The 18,622-nt window shown below is 43.4% G+C and overlaps 1 protein-coding gene across 3 annotated transcripts in view; it reads right to left on the bottom strand.

Annotated features, from left to right (window-relative positions):
• The window catches only part of LOC147361883 (ATP-binding cassette sub-family C member 4-like), a 228,636-nt gene extending 222,004 nt beyond the window's left edge, over positions 1-6,632 (bottom strand). For all 3 annotated transcript variants that reach the window (XM_086328631.1, XM_086328629.1, XM_086328630.1), the window contains exons 1-3: positions 6,369-6,632; positions 1,987-2,097; positions 1,326-1,446 (exon numbers count right to left, since the gene is read on the bottom strand). In XM_086328631.1, the coding sequence (XP_086184757.1) occupies positions 1,326-1,446; positions 1,987-2,097; positions 6,369-6,442 (306 nt within the window). In that variant the 5' untranslated portion in view covers positions 6,443-6,632. The remainder of the gene's footprint in view (positions 1-1,325; positions 1,447-1,986; positions 2,098-6,368) is intronic.
• Positions 6,633-18,622: the final 11,990 nt, after the last annotated feature.

Genomic DNA, 18,622 nt, shown 5'->3' with positions numbered 1-18,622 from the left:
CCCACCCCCTGCCCTTCACAAGGCACTGCAGTACCTAGGTGGTCAGTGCCCTCTCAAAGGCGGCACCCTGCCCCACATACCTGTCCCACCCTCTGGCACAATGGCCAATCTTTTTCTGGCATCAGTGAGAACATCCTCCAGGACCATCTAGTCACCTGGGAGCTGACAGATTCTCTGTCTCTCCATTTGTGTGGGGCGGACTTCACCTGCCCAGCTGCCCATTGCCCGCAGTGCCCTTCAGCACAGCACAGCCTTTAAACCAGAGCCACGCCGCCCACCTGCAAATGACCTGGCCCACCCACCTCAACCCAACACAATGGACTGAGGACAGCTCACACCTTCTGCACCTTCCATCCCTCTTGCTCTCACACACTCACGGCCTGCCCATGTGCCTAAGGCAGCGCTAAGGACCACGGAGAGCATGAGCCACCCAGGGGGGTCAGCAGCAGACCCCCAGCAGGCTCAGCCAGAACAGGGGGCTGACAGCCCTGTGTCCCCAGGTGAACTGTCCTCTGGGGGATCTTGACCCAGGATCTTCAGGGTCATGGAGGTCACTGACCTCACAGCTTTCTGCCTCTGGTTTTCCCTGCACATTCCCTCCTACACCCTCTGCCAATGCCAGGCTATCAGGACTCCCCCTTCAACCAGGAATCTGCTCCTGCAACCAGGGAAAGAAAGCAGTGTGGAGGGTGCACAGAATTCACGGTGAAGTTGGAGCTCTTCCTCATGGGGGCTTTGCTCACAGTGCCAGCCCATGGGGAAGAGGGAAACCTGGGGCAAGGTGTGCTCTTAGGAGTTCTGGGCACCTACAGGCCAGATGCAGGGCCCTGGGTTCTGTTCCCCTGGAAAAGGAGCGGCGATGGTATCTTCTTAGAAAAGCATTTATCAGATGTGACCTGGTCAAAGTAACAATTTTTACCTTGTTAAACTATAACAAAGCTCCATAAAAGGTAGTTTATTCTGGGCTCGGGTCCAAATTACCTTCCTCTAAATCACAGGGCACATATTGCCTGAGGTTGCTGGAATCTTCTTTTGGTCAAAGATCAATCAGCGTTTATACTGAGCACCAGGAACTTTCTACCATAATATAAAATGTCTTTTATTTCAAGGCGATCCTTCCACAACACCCTTTAATCAGTTAAAAGAAGAATAGTAACCCCTGGAGTCCAGTCCTTGCCCATTCTAAAGATGAATACAACCTCTGAGCTCTATCATATTTCCATGAGGGTTTATCCTCAGACCTTAGACCACTGGCCTCTCTCCCGACTGGTCCCATCCACCTCAGTACAGAGACACAAGCAGTGCACAGTATGAAAATGTTTTACCTCAAGAAACGTAAACATTCCCCAAATTAAATAGGATTTCCAGTAACACTTTATGACTGCTTTCATTAAGGAAGGCTCCTGTGCATCCTTCTGGGCTCTTTTCACTTCCTGATCCCAGTGCCTGCGATGATAAACAGAGCACAATGAAGAACAGCGTGTCCACCAAAGGGGAAAGGGGGTGGGGTGGAGTGGGAGACGAGCCTGCACTACAAGGCGCTCTGTGGCTGTGCAATAGATGCTGGCTACCTGCTCACAGGGCTCCTGAAAGACGAGCGGTGCAGACTCTGAAGCACCAGAGAAATAGGCCTTGAAGGAAAAGTTCCAGATACTGGAAACAAGTTCCTGCCAAGCTTTGCTAGACTCACAGGTCATGAGGAGCTCAGGAGGGTAAACACTGTCCTCCAGGGACCCCACCTCCGATACAGAGCTTGGCCTCCAGGGCCGTGGCTGAGGGCTTCCTCCACATCCACAGATGCACAGGGAACACGGGCTCCCCCAGCCTCCAAAGTGGGCTAAGCCTGGAGTCAGCTTGAGGGGGTGAATGTGCAGTGTCAGAGGAGGAGGCTCAGGAGAACCCAGAGGAAGGCAAAGCCTCCCCCAAACCTTTAGCCCCACATGGAAATTCTCACTCTTCCTCCCTCTCTCTGATGTCTGTGCTCACCCTTGCAGCTCTTCTCCAAGGTGCTGGGAGCGATCTTCTGGAAGCACTGAATACATGTCATCTGGTTCTAATTTCCGTTTGTGACCAATTTTAAACAAGGGGTTTAGCCACCTGTTAAACATTAAAAGGAGACTGACATATATCCAAATTACACATCTCTAATTAGAAACCTACATTCATGGACATTGTTAAAAAAGAAGTCTACATTTTAAATATATAAAGATACAGGGGGAATTTAGATATGTGCTTACATACATACATTCTAGGAAAGTCATGCTGGCTTATACATGGTAATAACTTAAAAGCAGGCTGTTTGTGGCCTACTGAACATACACTGTACATCTGTTTTAATTATTAAGGAAAAATATATCTAGAAATGAAAATAAAGTAATGGTGTTTCAGAAAAGCAGAATAGAGCTGAATGGCCATTGTGGGTAAGGCTGTAGATACGTTTCTGTATTACTGAGGACTTAAATCTTCTGAACTGTATCAGATTCAAGGATACCTACATTGTACTAGTGGTAAAGAACCTGTCTGTTAATGCAGGAGATGTAAGAGATGCGGGTTCGATCCCTAGGTTGGGAAGATCCCCTGGAGAAGGAAATAGCAACCCACTCCAGTATTCATGCCTGGAAAATCCCATGGACAGGGGAGCCTGGTGGGCTACAGTCCATGGGGTTGCAAAGAGTCCATATGACTAAAGTGTCTGAGCACCAGTCATATTCAAAGCAGTTTCAATCCTGATCTAAAGATCTCCTTAGATCAGTTGTCAACGGAGAAGAATTTTTACAGGCAGTTATCTTTGGACACAAAACCCTGAGCCTAACAGGCTCTGGACCCTGAACTCCTTACAGTCCTGTCAAACCCCCCTCAGCCAGAATGCTCACTTGAGCCTCTTTCTGACCCCAATCTTCTGAAGACAAACTCAAGATAAGTAACACCTTCCCAGCTAAAGTGCACAGTTGATTCTTCTTACGGTCCTCCTTGGTATCACTCCCTGGCAGATTCATTTATTTTAAAAAGTAACATTCAAACATCTAAAAGGGCTGAAATTTTACTGACTGTTGGATCTGTCACCATCAGCCTCAGTCGGGGAATAAATATAGCCCCAGACTTTCAGGGACTCCACGAACAACTGACAACATCACCAAACTACGGTTTAATTCCTCCATGCCCAGGCTTCTGCTCAGGGACATCAAGGTTGCCCACTGCCACCACACCCCTGCAAAGGCGTATGTGTTAGTCAAATCCCTGTTTTCTGGGAGTTCAACCAACTGTTCACTATGAGCCCTCCACCTACAGGCATGGCCAACTCTAGGTAGTTATCATGCTCAACGGCTGTGGGAACAGGATCATACCAAACACAGAGGGGTCTGGTTATGCAACCAGTACCCTGGATGAAAGGGTGCCACGATGAGCCTAAACTTGACTCAAGAAAACCCAAAGGCAGTGTGTGCACCCCTGAGGGATGTTTATTCCTCAAGATCCCTGTGACAAGGGCCACCTATGTTGGGCCATCAATTGTCTCCAAGAAAACTCTACCAGAGGACACTGGGCTATAGGTGGTTCACACCCAGATCAAGGTTACATTCAGATTTTAATTACACTCGCACAAGCTGTGAATCAAAGGGGGCTACTCATCTAGTAAGGAGAGGAGCTGGACTGGTAATAGCAGTTGTCTCTCTTGTAGGATCTCTGACGAGCCTAGAACTAGAAAGGATTTATAATCTCATAACCATAAAAAATAAAGTCAGAGACTGGCTTGGGTAAGTAGAGGACCCAGTTCTAACCTTAGAATGACAAAATCTTCACTAGATCCTCTGGCCCACATGACTCTTGACCACTACAAAGCTCTTGATTACCTGCCGGCTGATCAAGGGGGAATCTGTGCCCCAGCAACCATTTCCTGTTGTTTCTATGTTAATACAAGCGGTCTGATAAAAAAGAGGGCATCCCAACTGCCAGAGAAAGCCGCTTGCAGACAAAGACAAATATCATACGGTATCACTTATACATATAATCTTTAAAAAATGGTACAAATGAACTTACCTACCAAACAGAAATAGAGTTACAGATGTAGAAAACGAACTTATGGTTACCAGCAGATAAGGGAAGAAGGGACAATTGGGACAGTGGAATTGACATATATAAACTACTATATTTGTGTCTGACTCTTTGTGACCCCATGAACTGTTGCCCACTAAGCTCCTCTGTCCATGGGATTCTCCAGGCAAGAATATCGGAGTGGGTTGCCATCTCCTTCTCCAGGGATTCTTCCCAACCCAGGGATCTAACCCAGGTCTCCTGCATTACAGCCAGATTGTTTATCATCTGAGCCACCAAGGAAGCATATATAAAATAGATAACTAATAAGAACCTACTGTATAACAGAGGGAACTCTATTCAAAACTCTGCAATAGCCTTTATCTTTTTTTCTTTTTTAAAGAAAATAATCTTTTTTAAAAAGTGGATATGCTGCTGCTGCTGCTGCTATGTCACTTCAGTCGTGTCTGACTCTGTGCGACCCCATAGATGGCAGCCCACCAGGCTCCCCCGTCCCTGGGATTCTCCAGGCAAGAACACTGGAGTGGGTTACCATTTCCTTCTCTAATGCATGAAAGTGAAAAGTAAAAGGGAAGTCGCTCAGTCGTGTCCAATTCTTAGCGACCCCGTGGACTACAGCCTATCAGGCTTCTCCATCCATGGGATTTTCCAGGCAAGAGTACTGGAGTGGGGTGCCATTGCCTTCTCCGAAAAAGTGGATATATATATAACTGATTTACTTTGCTGTACTCCTGAAACTAACACAACATTTTAAATCAACTATACTCTAATAATTCTTTTTTTTTTTTTTTTTTAAGAGAGGCCACTTGGCTAAATGCTCAGAACAAGAATGGCCTGAACAAATTTATGACAGTTTCAAAAGAAAGATCCCCAGATTCCCAGAGCTTCTAAGGCCATTCTTAGAGACTTTTCCAGTTACTCTCCTTCTCTTGCTCTTTGGTCCATGATTCCTCAACTGTCTCATTAATTTTATCTCTTGGAGAACTGAGATAATCAAGCTGCAGATGGTCTTTACCCATCCTGCCTCTCCAGATGAGGGTAAAGACCTCTGCAGATGATCTTTACCCTCCTTCCTCTCCAGCAAGAAAACTGGAAATGGGTGCCAACAAAAATCAAAGTCTCCACCTTCCATTTCTATGCACATACATTTTCAAAATCAATAAACAGAATGTGCTTTGAGAGTTTCTTGCCCTACCTGAAATTAAAGAGACATTTATCTGTTTTGCTATTATTTATGGTAACCACACACATATTCCTTCTTTTAGGACCCTCTTTCCTTAAGGGACATCAAATAGCCAAGAGATGTAGCCACATACACTGAATATACCACCATCAAAACAAACATAGGAGCTGCCATCCCCCTGGGGATCCCCTAGGCTATCCCATAAAAGAAGTATCAGAATTTGTGGGAAAGATGAATGAGTTAGAGTCGAGAAACAAAAGATCTAGTAATCACCCAAGTGTGATTAAAGTCCAAAGGTTCAGGCCTGTCTTTCTGTAGTCCCAGCTATTAGATGAAGACTTCATTTAAGAGCTTCAGCTCTCTGCAGCATTTTTCATCTGTGTGTTTCCTCCCAGCTCAGGGATCCTTCAGTGGTTTCAGAACCAAAGGACTCCTGGGCAGGACCATCTACATCAAGACCAGGCACTGCTTCTCTGAGCTAGAGATCTGGATAAGACTCCATAGGTTTCATGGACCCCATTCCCAGGATCTGGTCTTCAAAGGTGGAAGTGGAGATATTTACAATAGGGAAAGGGGCTGTGGTCAAATAGACACTCTGCTCCTGGCTGTGTGTCCCAGGAAAAAGCAAAAGGTGTTCCAGAATGGTGTTCACATTCATTTCATTAAAAACAATTGTGTTTTGTAAGCACATGAAATTGGCCTCGACTAGGTACCAGGACAAATAGTCAACCACACAGGGAGGGAGGCAGGGAGAGAAAGAAAGACATGGCCATAGACAGGGTGAGAGAGGGAGCCCAGGGCAGTTGGACCTCAGATGTTCACCTAAGGAACATGGGGAAAGGTGGGGACATTATTGGAAGATGGCAAAGGTGCAGGGCACTGATTAGATAAATAAAGTTGTTCATAAGCTGCTTCCTTGGGGTGAAAGTTGCAGCTTCTTTCAGAACTGACAGTGAATTGCTGAGTGGTTCTGAGGCAGCTGGATAAGGTGGACACCAGGTCCCTGGGTCCTCCTCCCACCCCTACTGCCACCAGTCCCGAACACACTGTCTCCTTGTCCCTTGGTCCCCAACAGAAGCCAGCAGTGTCAGGCATGTGCTCGCAGGGATTGTCACAGCTTAGATGGGGCGCTCACCAGACAAACAGGCGCGACCAGAAGTTCGCCTTCTGCAGCGCGTTGGTCTTCACCTCCGGGGACACGGCCAGCATCTTGCCAGCCAAGACGGACGCAGACCGGGGTCGCCCTGCTCAGGAGGCGGTGGGGCTCCTGCTGCTCCTGGAGGTGCCGGCGCTGATGCTGGAGACTGGCCACCCCACAGGTCCACTGGGCCAGAGCCTGAGAACACCTGCTTCTGAGAGTGGATTGCCCTTTGTGTGCCAGGTCTCACCTCCCAGGACTGAGAAACCTCCAGAGTCCACTTTTGAGGCACCCACTCTGTACAGCTGCTGCCACAGGCCTAGGATGGATGCAGCATGCCACGTGTGGGGCTGCAGGACCAAGAGACACCCAGGTAAATGCTGCTGGGAGCCCCACGCAGGTGGGAGGCAAGGCTACCAGCTCTTTAATAAAGGCAGGCAGGCAGGCTGACTGCGGGGCACAACCAGCCCAGCTCCCTGGAGTGCACCTGGCTGCAAATTCGCGGAAGTTCCTGCTCTGAGTCCAGGAACTCACAGGAGGCGGGAGTCTCAGGCCCCGCCCATCTCTGCTGCTCAGAGGCTGCCCATGCGCTGCAGAGGAAACCCTGAGAAAGATGGCAGAAGGAGACAGCAGCCCACCTCCTGAGGAGGACATGCTGCCCTCCTCAGGACCAAACAAGGGCACTGTGGGAAGGTCTCCAACTGGAATGGAGTAGGACACTGATGGACCTTCCTGGGATAGACCCTACCCCAACCCCATGACCTCTGCCTGGCTCTTGTTTGTAGAAAAGCTTCAGTCTCCCAGGCCTCCTCTGAGTCACAAAAGGCTGGCTCAAGGATGACTGGAAGAATGTGAAGATGTAATAACAAAAAAACTTCATCGATAGATTAGCCATACAGCAGTCACAGAATCTTTACAACAGGGTCTGGTGCATATTCCTGAGTTGTTTTGCAGATGCTAAAATGTCAACCAGGTGGAAGAAGTTAACTGCATGATGACCAGGATAAACTGGAACCTAAGGATTTATGATCATAACCCCTGTTACATTACCCTGGTCCTCAACATCAATCGGAATAGTGCATGAGCTAATCAAATACCCTGGACTCTCTCCCTTAGCTTGCCATTAAAAATCCTCCCCTGAAATCCACTGGGGAGTTCCAGCCTTCTGAGCATGAACATCCTGTACTCCTTGCTTGACCCTTGCAAGGAACCTTTCTCTGCTCAGAACCCCAACTTTTCAGTTTGTTTCACCTCAATGTACATTGGGCACAAGACCTTGGTTTGGCCAATACAAACCAGGCACCAAACATTTGACGATGGCCAACAATCACGATGGTGTGATCATTCACCTAGAGCCAGACATCCTGGAATGTGAAGTCAAGTGGGCCTTAGAAAGTATCACTACAAACAAAGCTAGTGGAGGTGATGGAATTCCAGTCGAGCTATTTCAAATCCTGAAAGATGATGCTGTGAAAGTGCTGCACTCAATATGCCAGCAAATTTGGAAAACTCAGCAATGGCCACAGGACTGGAAAAGGTCAGTTTTCATTCCAATCCCAAAGAAAGGCAATGCCAGAGAATGCTCAAACTACTGCACAACTGCACTCATCTCACATGCTAGTAAAGTAATGCTCAAAATTCTCCAAGCTAGGCTTCAGCAATATGTGAACTGTGAAATTGCAGATGTTCAAGCTGGTTTTGGAAAAGGCAGAGGAACCAGAGATCAAATTGCCAACATCTGTTTGATCATTGAAAAAGCAAGAGAGTTCCAGAAAAACATCTATTTCTGCTTTATTGACTATGCCAACACCTTTGACTGTGTGTATCACATTAAACTGTGGAAAATTGTGAAAGAGATGGGAATACCAGACCACCTGACCTGCCTCTTAAGAAGCCTGTATGCAGGTCAGGAAGCAACAGTTAGAACTGGACATGGAACCACAGACTGGTTCCAAATAGGAAAAGGAATACATCAAGGCTGTATATTGTCACCCTGCTTATTTAACTTATATGCAGAGTACATCATGAGAAACACTGGGCTGGAAGAAGTTGGAATCAAGCTGGAATCAAGATTGCCAGGAGAAATATCAATAACCTCAGATATGCAGATGACACGACCCTTATGGGAGAAAGTGAAAAAGAACTACAAAGTGAAAGAGGAGAGTAAAAAAGTTGGCTTAAAGCTCAACATTCAGAAAATGAAGATCATAGCATCTGGTCCCATCACTTCATGGGAAATAGATGGGGAAACAGTGGAAACAGTGTCAGACTTTATCTTTTTGGGCTCCAAAATCACTGCAGGATGGTGACTGCAGCCATGAAATTTAAAAAGACACTTACTCCTTGGAAGAAAAATTATGACCAACCTAGATAGCATATTGAAAAGCAGAGACATTACTTTGCCAACAAAGGTCCGTTTAGTCGAGGCTATGGTTTTTCCAGTGGTCATGTATGGATGTGAGAGTTGGACTGTGAAGAAAGCTGAGCACCAAAGAATTGATGGTTTTGAACTGTGGTGTTGGAGAAGACTCTTGAGAGTCCCTTGGACTGCAAGGAGATCCAACCAGTCCATTCTAAAGGAGATCAGCCCTGGGTGTTCTTTGGAAGGAATGATGCTAAAGCTGAAACTCCAGCACTTTGGCCACCTCATGTGAAGAGTTGACTCACTGGAAGACTCTGATGCTGGGAGGGATTGTGGTCAGGAGGAAAAGGGAATAACAGAGGATGAGATGGCTGGATGGCATCACCGACTCGATGGATGTGAGTTTGAATGAACTCCCAGAGATTGTGATGGACAGGGAGGCCTGGCGTGCTGGGATTCATGGGGTTGCAAAGAGTCGAACACTACTGAGCGACTGAACTGAACTGAACAACAGGGTTTAGTACATATTATGCTTATAGAGCTGCAAGATTTAGAGAAATGTGACAGATTAGAAAACTCCAAATGATTTCAAAAGATTAATTTGCTGTCATTAAAGAACTCCACAACATGTGAGATGTCTTGCATCTCACAGGTTACATTGTAGGGGTACTCTTGTGAGCTTTTTGCTGCCCTCTTACAAGGGGAATTTGGGACAGAGAGATTGCCTTATGATTTCTTTCATCATGAGCTCAGCTCAATAAAGCTGGAGGAGAAATCTATTTTAAAGAAATCCTTAATGTATTCAAACATTTTTTATAACTCAAACATGTAACAGTGGCATATGTTATAGAACACAGGTTATGTGCATTTGTCGGGAACTTGCTTCACTTTTAACTCAAAGAATGCCCTATTCAAGGAGGTGTTATCTGTTTTACAGCTGAGAAAAATGAGGTTCAAAGACAGCACTTCTCCAAGGTCTTCGAATCAGTAAATGATGAATCTTGATTTGGATTCAAGTCCAAGTCCCTCATGACTGTTCCACTGGTGGATGGTCAGTGTGTGAAAAGAGCCAAGAATATGCTATCTGAATGAATCAATGACTGTAGGACTGAGAACAAAATCTTGGGCCCTCACTCATAAGTCATAAGTTATTTCTGTGGCTGCTTTACCAGCTCAGAAGCTTTTCTTCCCTTTCATCCTAAATGAAGAAAGATCTAAGTTTGTGGGGCTTATAACAAGTTCGCCTCATTATTCTTTGATAATTTCCCATGAACCTTGGCTAAAATGGTGTTATTAACAATGACTTTTAGCTTCAGGTTTGCAAGATGAATATGTCCTGCAGAACTAGGGCATGGCAATGTGGCTACAGTTGATAATTCTGTACTGTGTTCTTTTCATTTGCTGAGAGAGTAGAGCTTAGGGGTTCTCAACATAAAAGAGAGAAAAAAAATCTAAATGATTAAGATGTGAAGTGATAGATACATTAATTGGCTTAGTATGATGAGCATTTTAGTGTATATGTATGTCAAGTCATCAAGTTGTACATCTAAATATATAAAATTTTTGATTGTCAATTAGATCTCAATAAAGCTGGAGGAGAAATCAATTTTAAAGAAATCCTTAATGTAGTCAAATATTTTTTATAACTCATACATTTAACAATGGCAATGTGTTGATTATTTTCTATTAATGGGCGTGATGGTGGTTTATTATACTATTTTCTTGATATTATTTTCTTAATTTTTATGCAGATTTAAAATTTTTCTATTGCAAAAAGGAAGACAGAGCTGAAAATCGTCAGTTTTCAATTACCCATCTTTCTGGTGTTAACTCTTTCTCAGATAATGCAATCTACAATCTAAATAATCACTCCTCACCTAATTTCCAGTTGTCTTTGAAATTCTCTACATTTTCCATCCCTATAAATGTTCAGCTACTAGTTCTTTTTCAAAGATGAAGAAATTGCTTGCTGAAGTTGGGAGTCTGGTGACTTCCCTTTTCCCAATTCCCCAGACTGTTCTCTCCAGTTCCAACTATCTCAGAACCATAATTGTCATCTCTAAACTGTCAAATCACTCAGTCCCTTCAGCTTCTGCTGTATGTTTTAAAACTAAGAGTTTTTTGAAAATTTTTAGCATTGTTTTCTGAGCATAAACTAATACGATGTTTAGAAGAAATGTTGAAATCCAGTATTAAATTGTTCAGAGAAGAGTGGCTCTAGAGCCAGGGGACCAGATCCTTCACTCATCCTACTTCCTACAGGGTTACTGTGAGCCTCAGGATTTGTGAGAGCATTTTCTAAAAACTAAAACCTAAAACAACATACAAATAAAACTTTGTTTTGAACAGATGTTCAGTGAATGTCTTTCAGGTGCAGGACCACTAGGCCAGACACAGAGCTTACAAATGGGGGAGATGACATAAGACTCTATCTGCACTTGTTTATTGATCTGAAATGGCTCAATACTATGACTAAAGGAGCAATAACAAGTGATGGAGAGGGTGCAAAGAAACCAGAATCGTCATATACTGCTGGTGGGAAAGTAAAATGGTACAACCACAAAGTTACCACATAACCCAGAAATTCTTCTCATAGTTTTCTATCCAAGATAAATGAAAACATATGTCCACCTGAAAACTTAGTTACAAATGTTATAACACCATTATTCATAAAAGATAAAGGTGTGAGGGGTGGGAGGAAGAAAGTGTACACCACCTTATGAATGGGCAAATGAAATCTGGAATTACACATAATAGGATATGATTTGTCAAGATAGATACACTGAAGTATGCCACAAAGCAGATGAACACTGAATATATTATGCCGAGTTAATGAAGACAGCCATTGACTCTAATGAGGAGGGCAAAACAATATCTAAGGAGAAATGCAATCTTGTTGGACTTGATGATTCATTTCCAAACAAACCTCAGGGATAGATGGTGGAAACTTGTATCTGTGCAAACTATAAAATATTATATGGTCTACAGCAGGGGTCCTCAACCACTGGTCTGTGGCCTGTTAGGAATCAGGCCACATAGTAAGAGGTGAGTGATGGGCAAGGGAGAGAAGCTTGATCAGTATTTATAGCCATTCCACTCATCACTCGAATTGCCAACTGAGCTCTGCCTCCTGTCAGACCAGCAGCAGCATTAGATTCTCATAGAGGCACAAACCTTACTGTGAACTGCCCATGTGAGAGATCTAGCTTGCACACTTCTTATGAGAATCCAATGCCTAATGATCTGAGGTGGAGCTGAAGTGATGATGCTAGCACTGGGGAGCACCTGCAAACACAGATTATCACGAGCAGAGAGGTTGACAACACAGAGACCAAAATAAGACAATTGCTTGCAGACTCATATCAAAATCCTTTCAGTGAGTGGCAAGTGACAAGCTGCGTCTGCTGGCAGACTGTACAGTAGCATGAGTTGATGTACTTCAACTGGACAGCCGCATCTCGTGATAGGCTTTAAGTCAAAATCTGACACTCATTTCAGTGTGCCTGCCCATTATTTTCCATCAGAGGCTCTTCCTGCACTGCACATTTGTCTCCATCTCAGTCTGGTAAGCCCACAGCTAACTTTACCAAAATGAGTGGAAAACAAACACAGCTGGAGAGCTTATTTGATAACGGACAGAGACCCAGTGATGAGACAGCAAAAGACTCTAAGACCGCCAACATAAAGGAAACTTAATTTAAGATAAAATATCAAGAGTTCTACTTCAATTATGGGTTCATTACTACACATATATGTGGCAACCAGTTATCCAAAAAAGTAAAGTGGCTACATTCCGTGCCAAACTGGATCTATGGGGGTGACAAGTGAACATTGAGATTTTTGACATGTTTCAAATATTAGCAGAGATTTTGAAAGAGACTGAGCCAGGGTTTCTCCCAGCTGGTGTATGATCACCTATTTCAGCTTTCTAAAGAGTTTGAGCATTACATCCCAACAGCAAAAGACTCTTGAACTGGGAAGAAATGGATCTGTGACCCATGTGTGAATAAGCCAGGTGAATCGACTTTGTTCATGTTAGAAAGAGGATCAGTTTCATGAGACTGCAAATGCTGATGACCTAAAAGTATGTTTGAGACAACTTCAAATTTCTAAACATTCTAAAGTCCAGGCAGAATATCTTGCCACAGGATATTCTCTCTCGGGGTCCAGCCCCGGTTGGATCCAGGGATTCCCTCAGGATGATGGCATTGGCGATTAAGGGATAGCAAAGGCTGAGAGATTTTTTCAGATGCTCAATAATAACTGGTTTACACGGGAAATCAATAAAGTTCGTGACACCAAACTTGCTCTGACCACGGAGGCCGCAGGCGCGTTCTCGAATAGCGGAAGGTGCCCCACCTTAGGCACCTTCTCGAGTGAGTCTTAGAAGCTCAGGTAAATAAGTGGTCACAGAGGACACCCGCACTCCAAATTATTTTGGCATGAAGGAAGAACACAAGAGAAAAGGAGGAAAAGGAAACAAGAAAGAACGACACGGGGAGACCAAGCTTCGGTGAGCAAAGCCCGTAGCTTTATTTTCAACAGGGCTTTTATACACTAAGTTGCACATAGAGGATAATAGGGGGTGTGAAATCATACAAAGTCAGCAGTCTTTGATCCTTATCGAAACCAGGGTTTCTTTTCTGCAAATTTATCGTATACAAATGGTTTAGGTGATTTACATCATCTTCTGGCCAGAAGGCCTGTTAACATTTTATGACTCTGATAAAGGTTTGTCAACCATAAGACTTATTTTCTCTAAGAGTAATTATTTTAAAGTTTGGCGCCATCCTCCAAAGGTATTAGCTAAAGTTGCATTCCTATAGGGCAAAAGTGCAATGGGTTTACAACAAAGGAAAGAATTTATTACCTTAAGGGTCTAAAGTTGTTAACACCAAGGCCACTACTTATTTTTCCTACATACCAATTATATTAATTAATACACTTCCAAGGATACAGTACAGGGGATGTGGAAACTTGGCAGCAAGCATTGGCTCAACAATGAAATCTTCTACTAGTTCTATTCTAACAATTTCTAACTCTCCAATAGGCTCTATACTATTTGAATATCTTAAGCTTCCTGTGCCTCTTGCTGCTGGGAGACTGTAAATAATTGTATGCATAGCTGTAGGAGTCCGGGTAAACCTGTCAGGCAAGTTAGAGAGCCATCTGAGGGGTTTGTGAACTAAAACACTCTTGTCATGCCCAGGAACTTTATTAACTGGAGCTGTAAGTTAACTCTTTTTCAGAGAGAGAGAGAGATGGCAGTGGGGGACAGCCCCCCATAAAGTCAGAGGTGTAGGTGAGAGCACAAAGCAATAAAGTAGGCAGATTCTGGTTTGGGGGGTAGATGCTCGAGAATTTCCAGAGGGTCCCCTGAGGCTCGATCCCGCCTTTGCTTATGTTCCTCATGACCTTTGCCACGGGCGGAGTTCCTCACGCTGGCTCCCAGCAACTCTCTGTGGCAGAGATTGCCACAAAGCACTGAAAAGCCTGCTTCCATTTTGAACAACCTATCTTTGTAAAGCAGGATTTTCTACAGTGACAGCAATCAAAGCAAGATCACAAAGTAGATTTGACATAAGAACACACTTCGGGTGTTGCTCTCTCCCATCACCCTTGGATGAGACAATCTAGTTGTAGAAAAACAAGCTCAGGGCTCCCTGATTCTGAAATATAGTGAGTTGTATAATTATTTAATTATATATTACAATGTAATAATAATAGAAATAAAGTGCAAAATAAATAAAGTGATTGAATCATCTTGAAATCATCCCACTCTCCCTGGTCCGTGAAAAAAATTGTCTTCCATGAAACTGGTCCCTGGTTCCAAAAAGGTTGAAAATGACTGGTCTATAGGATCTCTGTCAAATCGTCAAAGCTTCAAGTGTTAAACCTGCAGCAGGTATAAGAGCAGTACTAAAATGATTCAGCTGAGATAATGCTGGTCCTCAAGCCTTTTCAACCAAGACATATAGGAAAATGAGATTCACAATTTAAACATAATCCTGTGGGTATGCATAGTTCTGAATATAGTGATAATTTCTCTATCACTTCTCCTAGTGATATATCCACCTCTGTAAACTCAGGAGTGAGCACCCAGCTGAAATCTAGCCAATCATCATATGCCATGACCTTGTCCAAAGGGCTTGGTTGAGAGATAACCTCATGGCTAAGCAGACCAACTGGATTTCTTCCTTGAGAATGTTGAATAGTGAGGGGGGCGGGGAGTGAGGGTAATTTTTGTTTTGCTTTTTGCTGGAGCTAGGAAGGGAAAACCTCTCTTTCCTTTCTGATGAGGGAGTTTTAAGGACATGACCCATGATTTGTAACCATGTGCCCCATTTACATTGAGAGCCTTAAAGAATAAAGCAGGCACTCAGGGAAAGTCATACAGTCAACATTTATTAAACACCTACTATTCCAGGAGCTAGGGATATATAAGTGAATAGGATGAGTGGTATAAAGTGGAGTCTTTGTAACATCAAGTCTTTGTAACATACTGAGGCTCATAGGATCCCTCCTTGGACAGTGTGACCTGCTGGAACAGAAGCTGTCACTTTCCAGCTCATGACCTCTGACTCTTCTCCAGGACTAAGGAGCTCACTGCTTATCTGCAACTCTCCACTTAGGGCCTCTTCCTAGCTATGGAAGCACACTGGGGCCATATGAAAAGCAAGCCAAAAATCTTGGATTCAATGCTTAACCAGTGATGGATGGGAAGTGGGCAGATTAATGCCCCAATGCCCTTGCCTATGAGTTGGAATAACTGTGTCTAACAAGGTGACCACAAGGGAAGGAGCCCAGTTGCAAAAGCAGTAACTTTCTTGCTAACACATTTTTATTGGTTTCCTTCCCACTTTGTCTCACTTGTCCACTCCCTACATGTGTTTTCCTGGGATCACTTCTAAAATAAACCACTTTCACGCAAATGTTTGCCTCAAAGTCTGTGACTGGAAAACCCAAACTATGAAACCTCTGAGAAATATCATTCCAAGTATTGAAAACAATATTCACTTCCTCTTTGAACCCATGAAAATACTTTTTAATATTATAAACCTTGGGTTTATAATATTAATACAGTAACACTATTCACATGATGATTCTGAGGTCTTGAAATGCATCTGGTCCAAACTGAAGTGTCCTTTAACTGTACAATACAACACAGATTTAAAAGACAGCATAAAACTCTTTATGCCTCAATAATTTTTTATATTTATTACATGTTGATATAGTATTTTTGACACATTGGCTTAAAAAAATCTTACTACTATTATTTGTCCCTATTAACTTTTTCACATGGCTACTACAAATTAAAATTTACAGATGTGTTTCACTGTATATTTCTATGGATAGCACGGCTGTAACCAGTGGAAAGGCTTTAGCACCAAAAATTTCTCTCCCACTCAAGAAAGCAAATAAGTAAGAGTCATGTTAGTATACAAATTTTGAATGTAATCTAATTCATGGAAAGAAGTCACACTCACATTTCAGAACTTTGTTGTTAGTGATGAGTTCCCATGTCACTTCCCACTGGCCCTCAGTCCCATTTGCATCATTTCGCTATCATATAGAGACCTGATGTAAAAAATTAAGCAAAACTTCTCAATTTGGGCCAATGGCTTCCCTGGGGGCTCAGTGGTAAAGAATCTGCTTACCAATCAGGAGGCCCGGGTTCGATCCCTGGGTCAGGAAGATCCCCTGGAGAAGGAAATGGCAACCCACTCCAGTGTTTTTGCCTGGGAAATCCCATGGACAGAGGGGCCTGGCAGTTATAGTCCATGCGATACAAAAGAGGATGGTGCTGCTGCTAAGCTGCTTCAGTCGTGTCCAACTCTGTGCGACCCCATAGAAGGCAGTCCACCAGGCTCCCCCGTCCCTGGGATTCTCCAGGCAAGAACACTGGAGTGAGTTGCCATTTCCTTCTCCAATGCATGAAAGTGAAAAGTGAAAGTGAAGTCAATCAGTCGTGTCTGACTTTTAGCGACCCCATGGACTGCAGCCCACCAGGCTCCTCCGTCCATGGGATTTTCCAGGCAAGAGTACTGAAGTGGGGTGCCACTGCCTTCTCCGACAAACGAAGATGACTGAGTGACTAAACAACAACATTAAGGTATTATAATAATACTGGGAGCTTCAGTTATTTTGTTTTCAGCCTTTTGGAAAACTAGTCCATTACTGAGATAAGTTGTCTGGAAACATAAGAGTTGATAAGGGTGTCCTCAGAAAATAATATACCTAAAAAAATGAAAACCCTGCTTTCATTAGGCTCACAATCTAGAAAAGGAATAGGTAAAAAGAAAATTGCAGCAAAATGGTACAAATAATATAAACTATAAGTATTTACATTCTCACCTATTAAATAAGCAACACTCTTTAAAAACCAGAATAGCCCACACTAGTGAAAAGTATGATAGGCACTGTAGTCTATTGGTAAACTATAAATTAGAAAAGCATTTTCAGAACATAATCTGACAATATCTATTAAGAGCCTTAAAAACATTCATCTTTTTTGACTCAATAGGATTTTTACTTACATGATGATGAAGGCAAAAAAATCATTTATAAAGAACTATTTATACACAGTTTTATTTATATGCAAATGTTTCTCAGAACAGTGGTTATTATTAAATTGTAATAGGATTTAGAAATATCCTAACTTCTAAGTTTAGCAATAGCAACATGATTGAACAAAGCATGAATTATTTTTAAACAAGTGCTTTTGAATATCTACCATACATATACCTTTCAAAGCACTGGGAATCAATGGACTACAAGATATGTAAGCTTTATCTTCTCATGGTCTTCACATTGAAGTAGTGGGAGATAGATGGTTAAAAAGTAAATGGGTGAACAAGATAACATTAGGTTTGATGAGGAATCCGAAGAACAGGAAGTGATAGTGGCTGAAGATGGCTGGCAAGCCCTGCTTTAAATTGGGTGGTCAGGAAGCCTTCTTAGAGGAGAAACTTAGCCAAAACCAGGGAGTCAGTCTTCTGCAAACCTGGGAGCAAAAAAGAAAAAAAGAGATAAAAAATTCCACGGTATTAGATAAGATAACTTAGGTGAGTGTAGATTAAAAAAAATTAAAAAAAGAGGAAAGGAAGACCTGCTCTTGCATCTGTCAGAGGAGGCAAACTGCCACCCCCAAGACTGGGGAGGCTCACAGGTGAACAAAGGAAGTTGAGGCTTCCTCAGGGTGAAACGACCATGGGAACCTCTGCTTAGGGAAGAAACCAGAGCCATAACTGACAAACTGCTGGAGGCTCAGTGTGAACAATCTGAGAGTAAAAACTCCAGGGGATCCAGTCATGGGGGCACTCACAATATTGTGAGATTTACCTCCAGGAGCTTCACCAGGATCCTACAGGAATACGAGGGAAAATCCCCTCAGCCTTCCTGCTGGGAGTGGGGTGATAGGGGGTAGCCAATTTGAAATAGACTAGAACACTCAGTCCTCTTAAGAAGGCCCTAGAGGAAAACTAGTATTAGAGTCTAACCCTCTAGGGTATTAACTGAGCCCAACTGACCTCAGAGAAGGGAATACCCAGCTCCAGCTGGCTCAAGCCATTCTGTCCCACACAAGGGATGGGGTAGGGGAGAGAAAAATGAGAAACACTTGTGAAGTTCACAGTCCAGAGGAAGAGGCTCACTGAGGGGCTGAGACCTAATCATGGGATCTGCCTACCCTCACACCTCACCTCCTCATTACTAAAGCCCTCTTATAGCAGTGCCTTTAATCCAGCACATCATGTCTGCATTTCAAGAAAAACTTACAAGACACACCAAAAGGCAAAAGAAAAAAGAAAAATATTTTTGAAGAGACAAAGCATCATCAGAGCCAGACATGGCAGGGATGTTGGAAATATCAGATGAGGAATTGAAAAGC

The sequence above is a fragment of the Bos grunniens genome, chromosome 12, assembly GCF_055505025.1.
Source record: "Bos grunniens cultivar Pamir isolate PY7600 chromosome 12, Bosgru_T2T1.0, whole genome shotgun sequence".
In the NCBI taxonomy this organism is placed as follows: Eukaryota; Metazoa; Chordata; class Mammalia; order Artiodactyla; family Bovidae; genus Bos; species Bos grunniens.
Note: the sequence above shows the minus strand (reverse complement) of the source record. Positions and strands in the feature narration are given on the sequence as shown.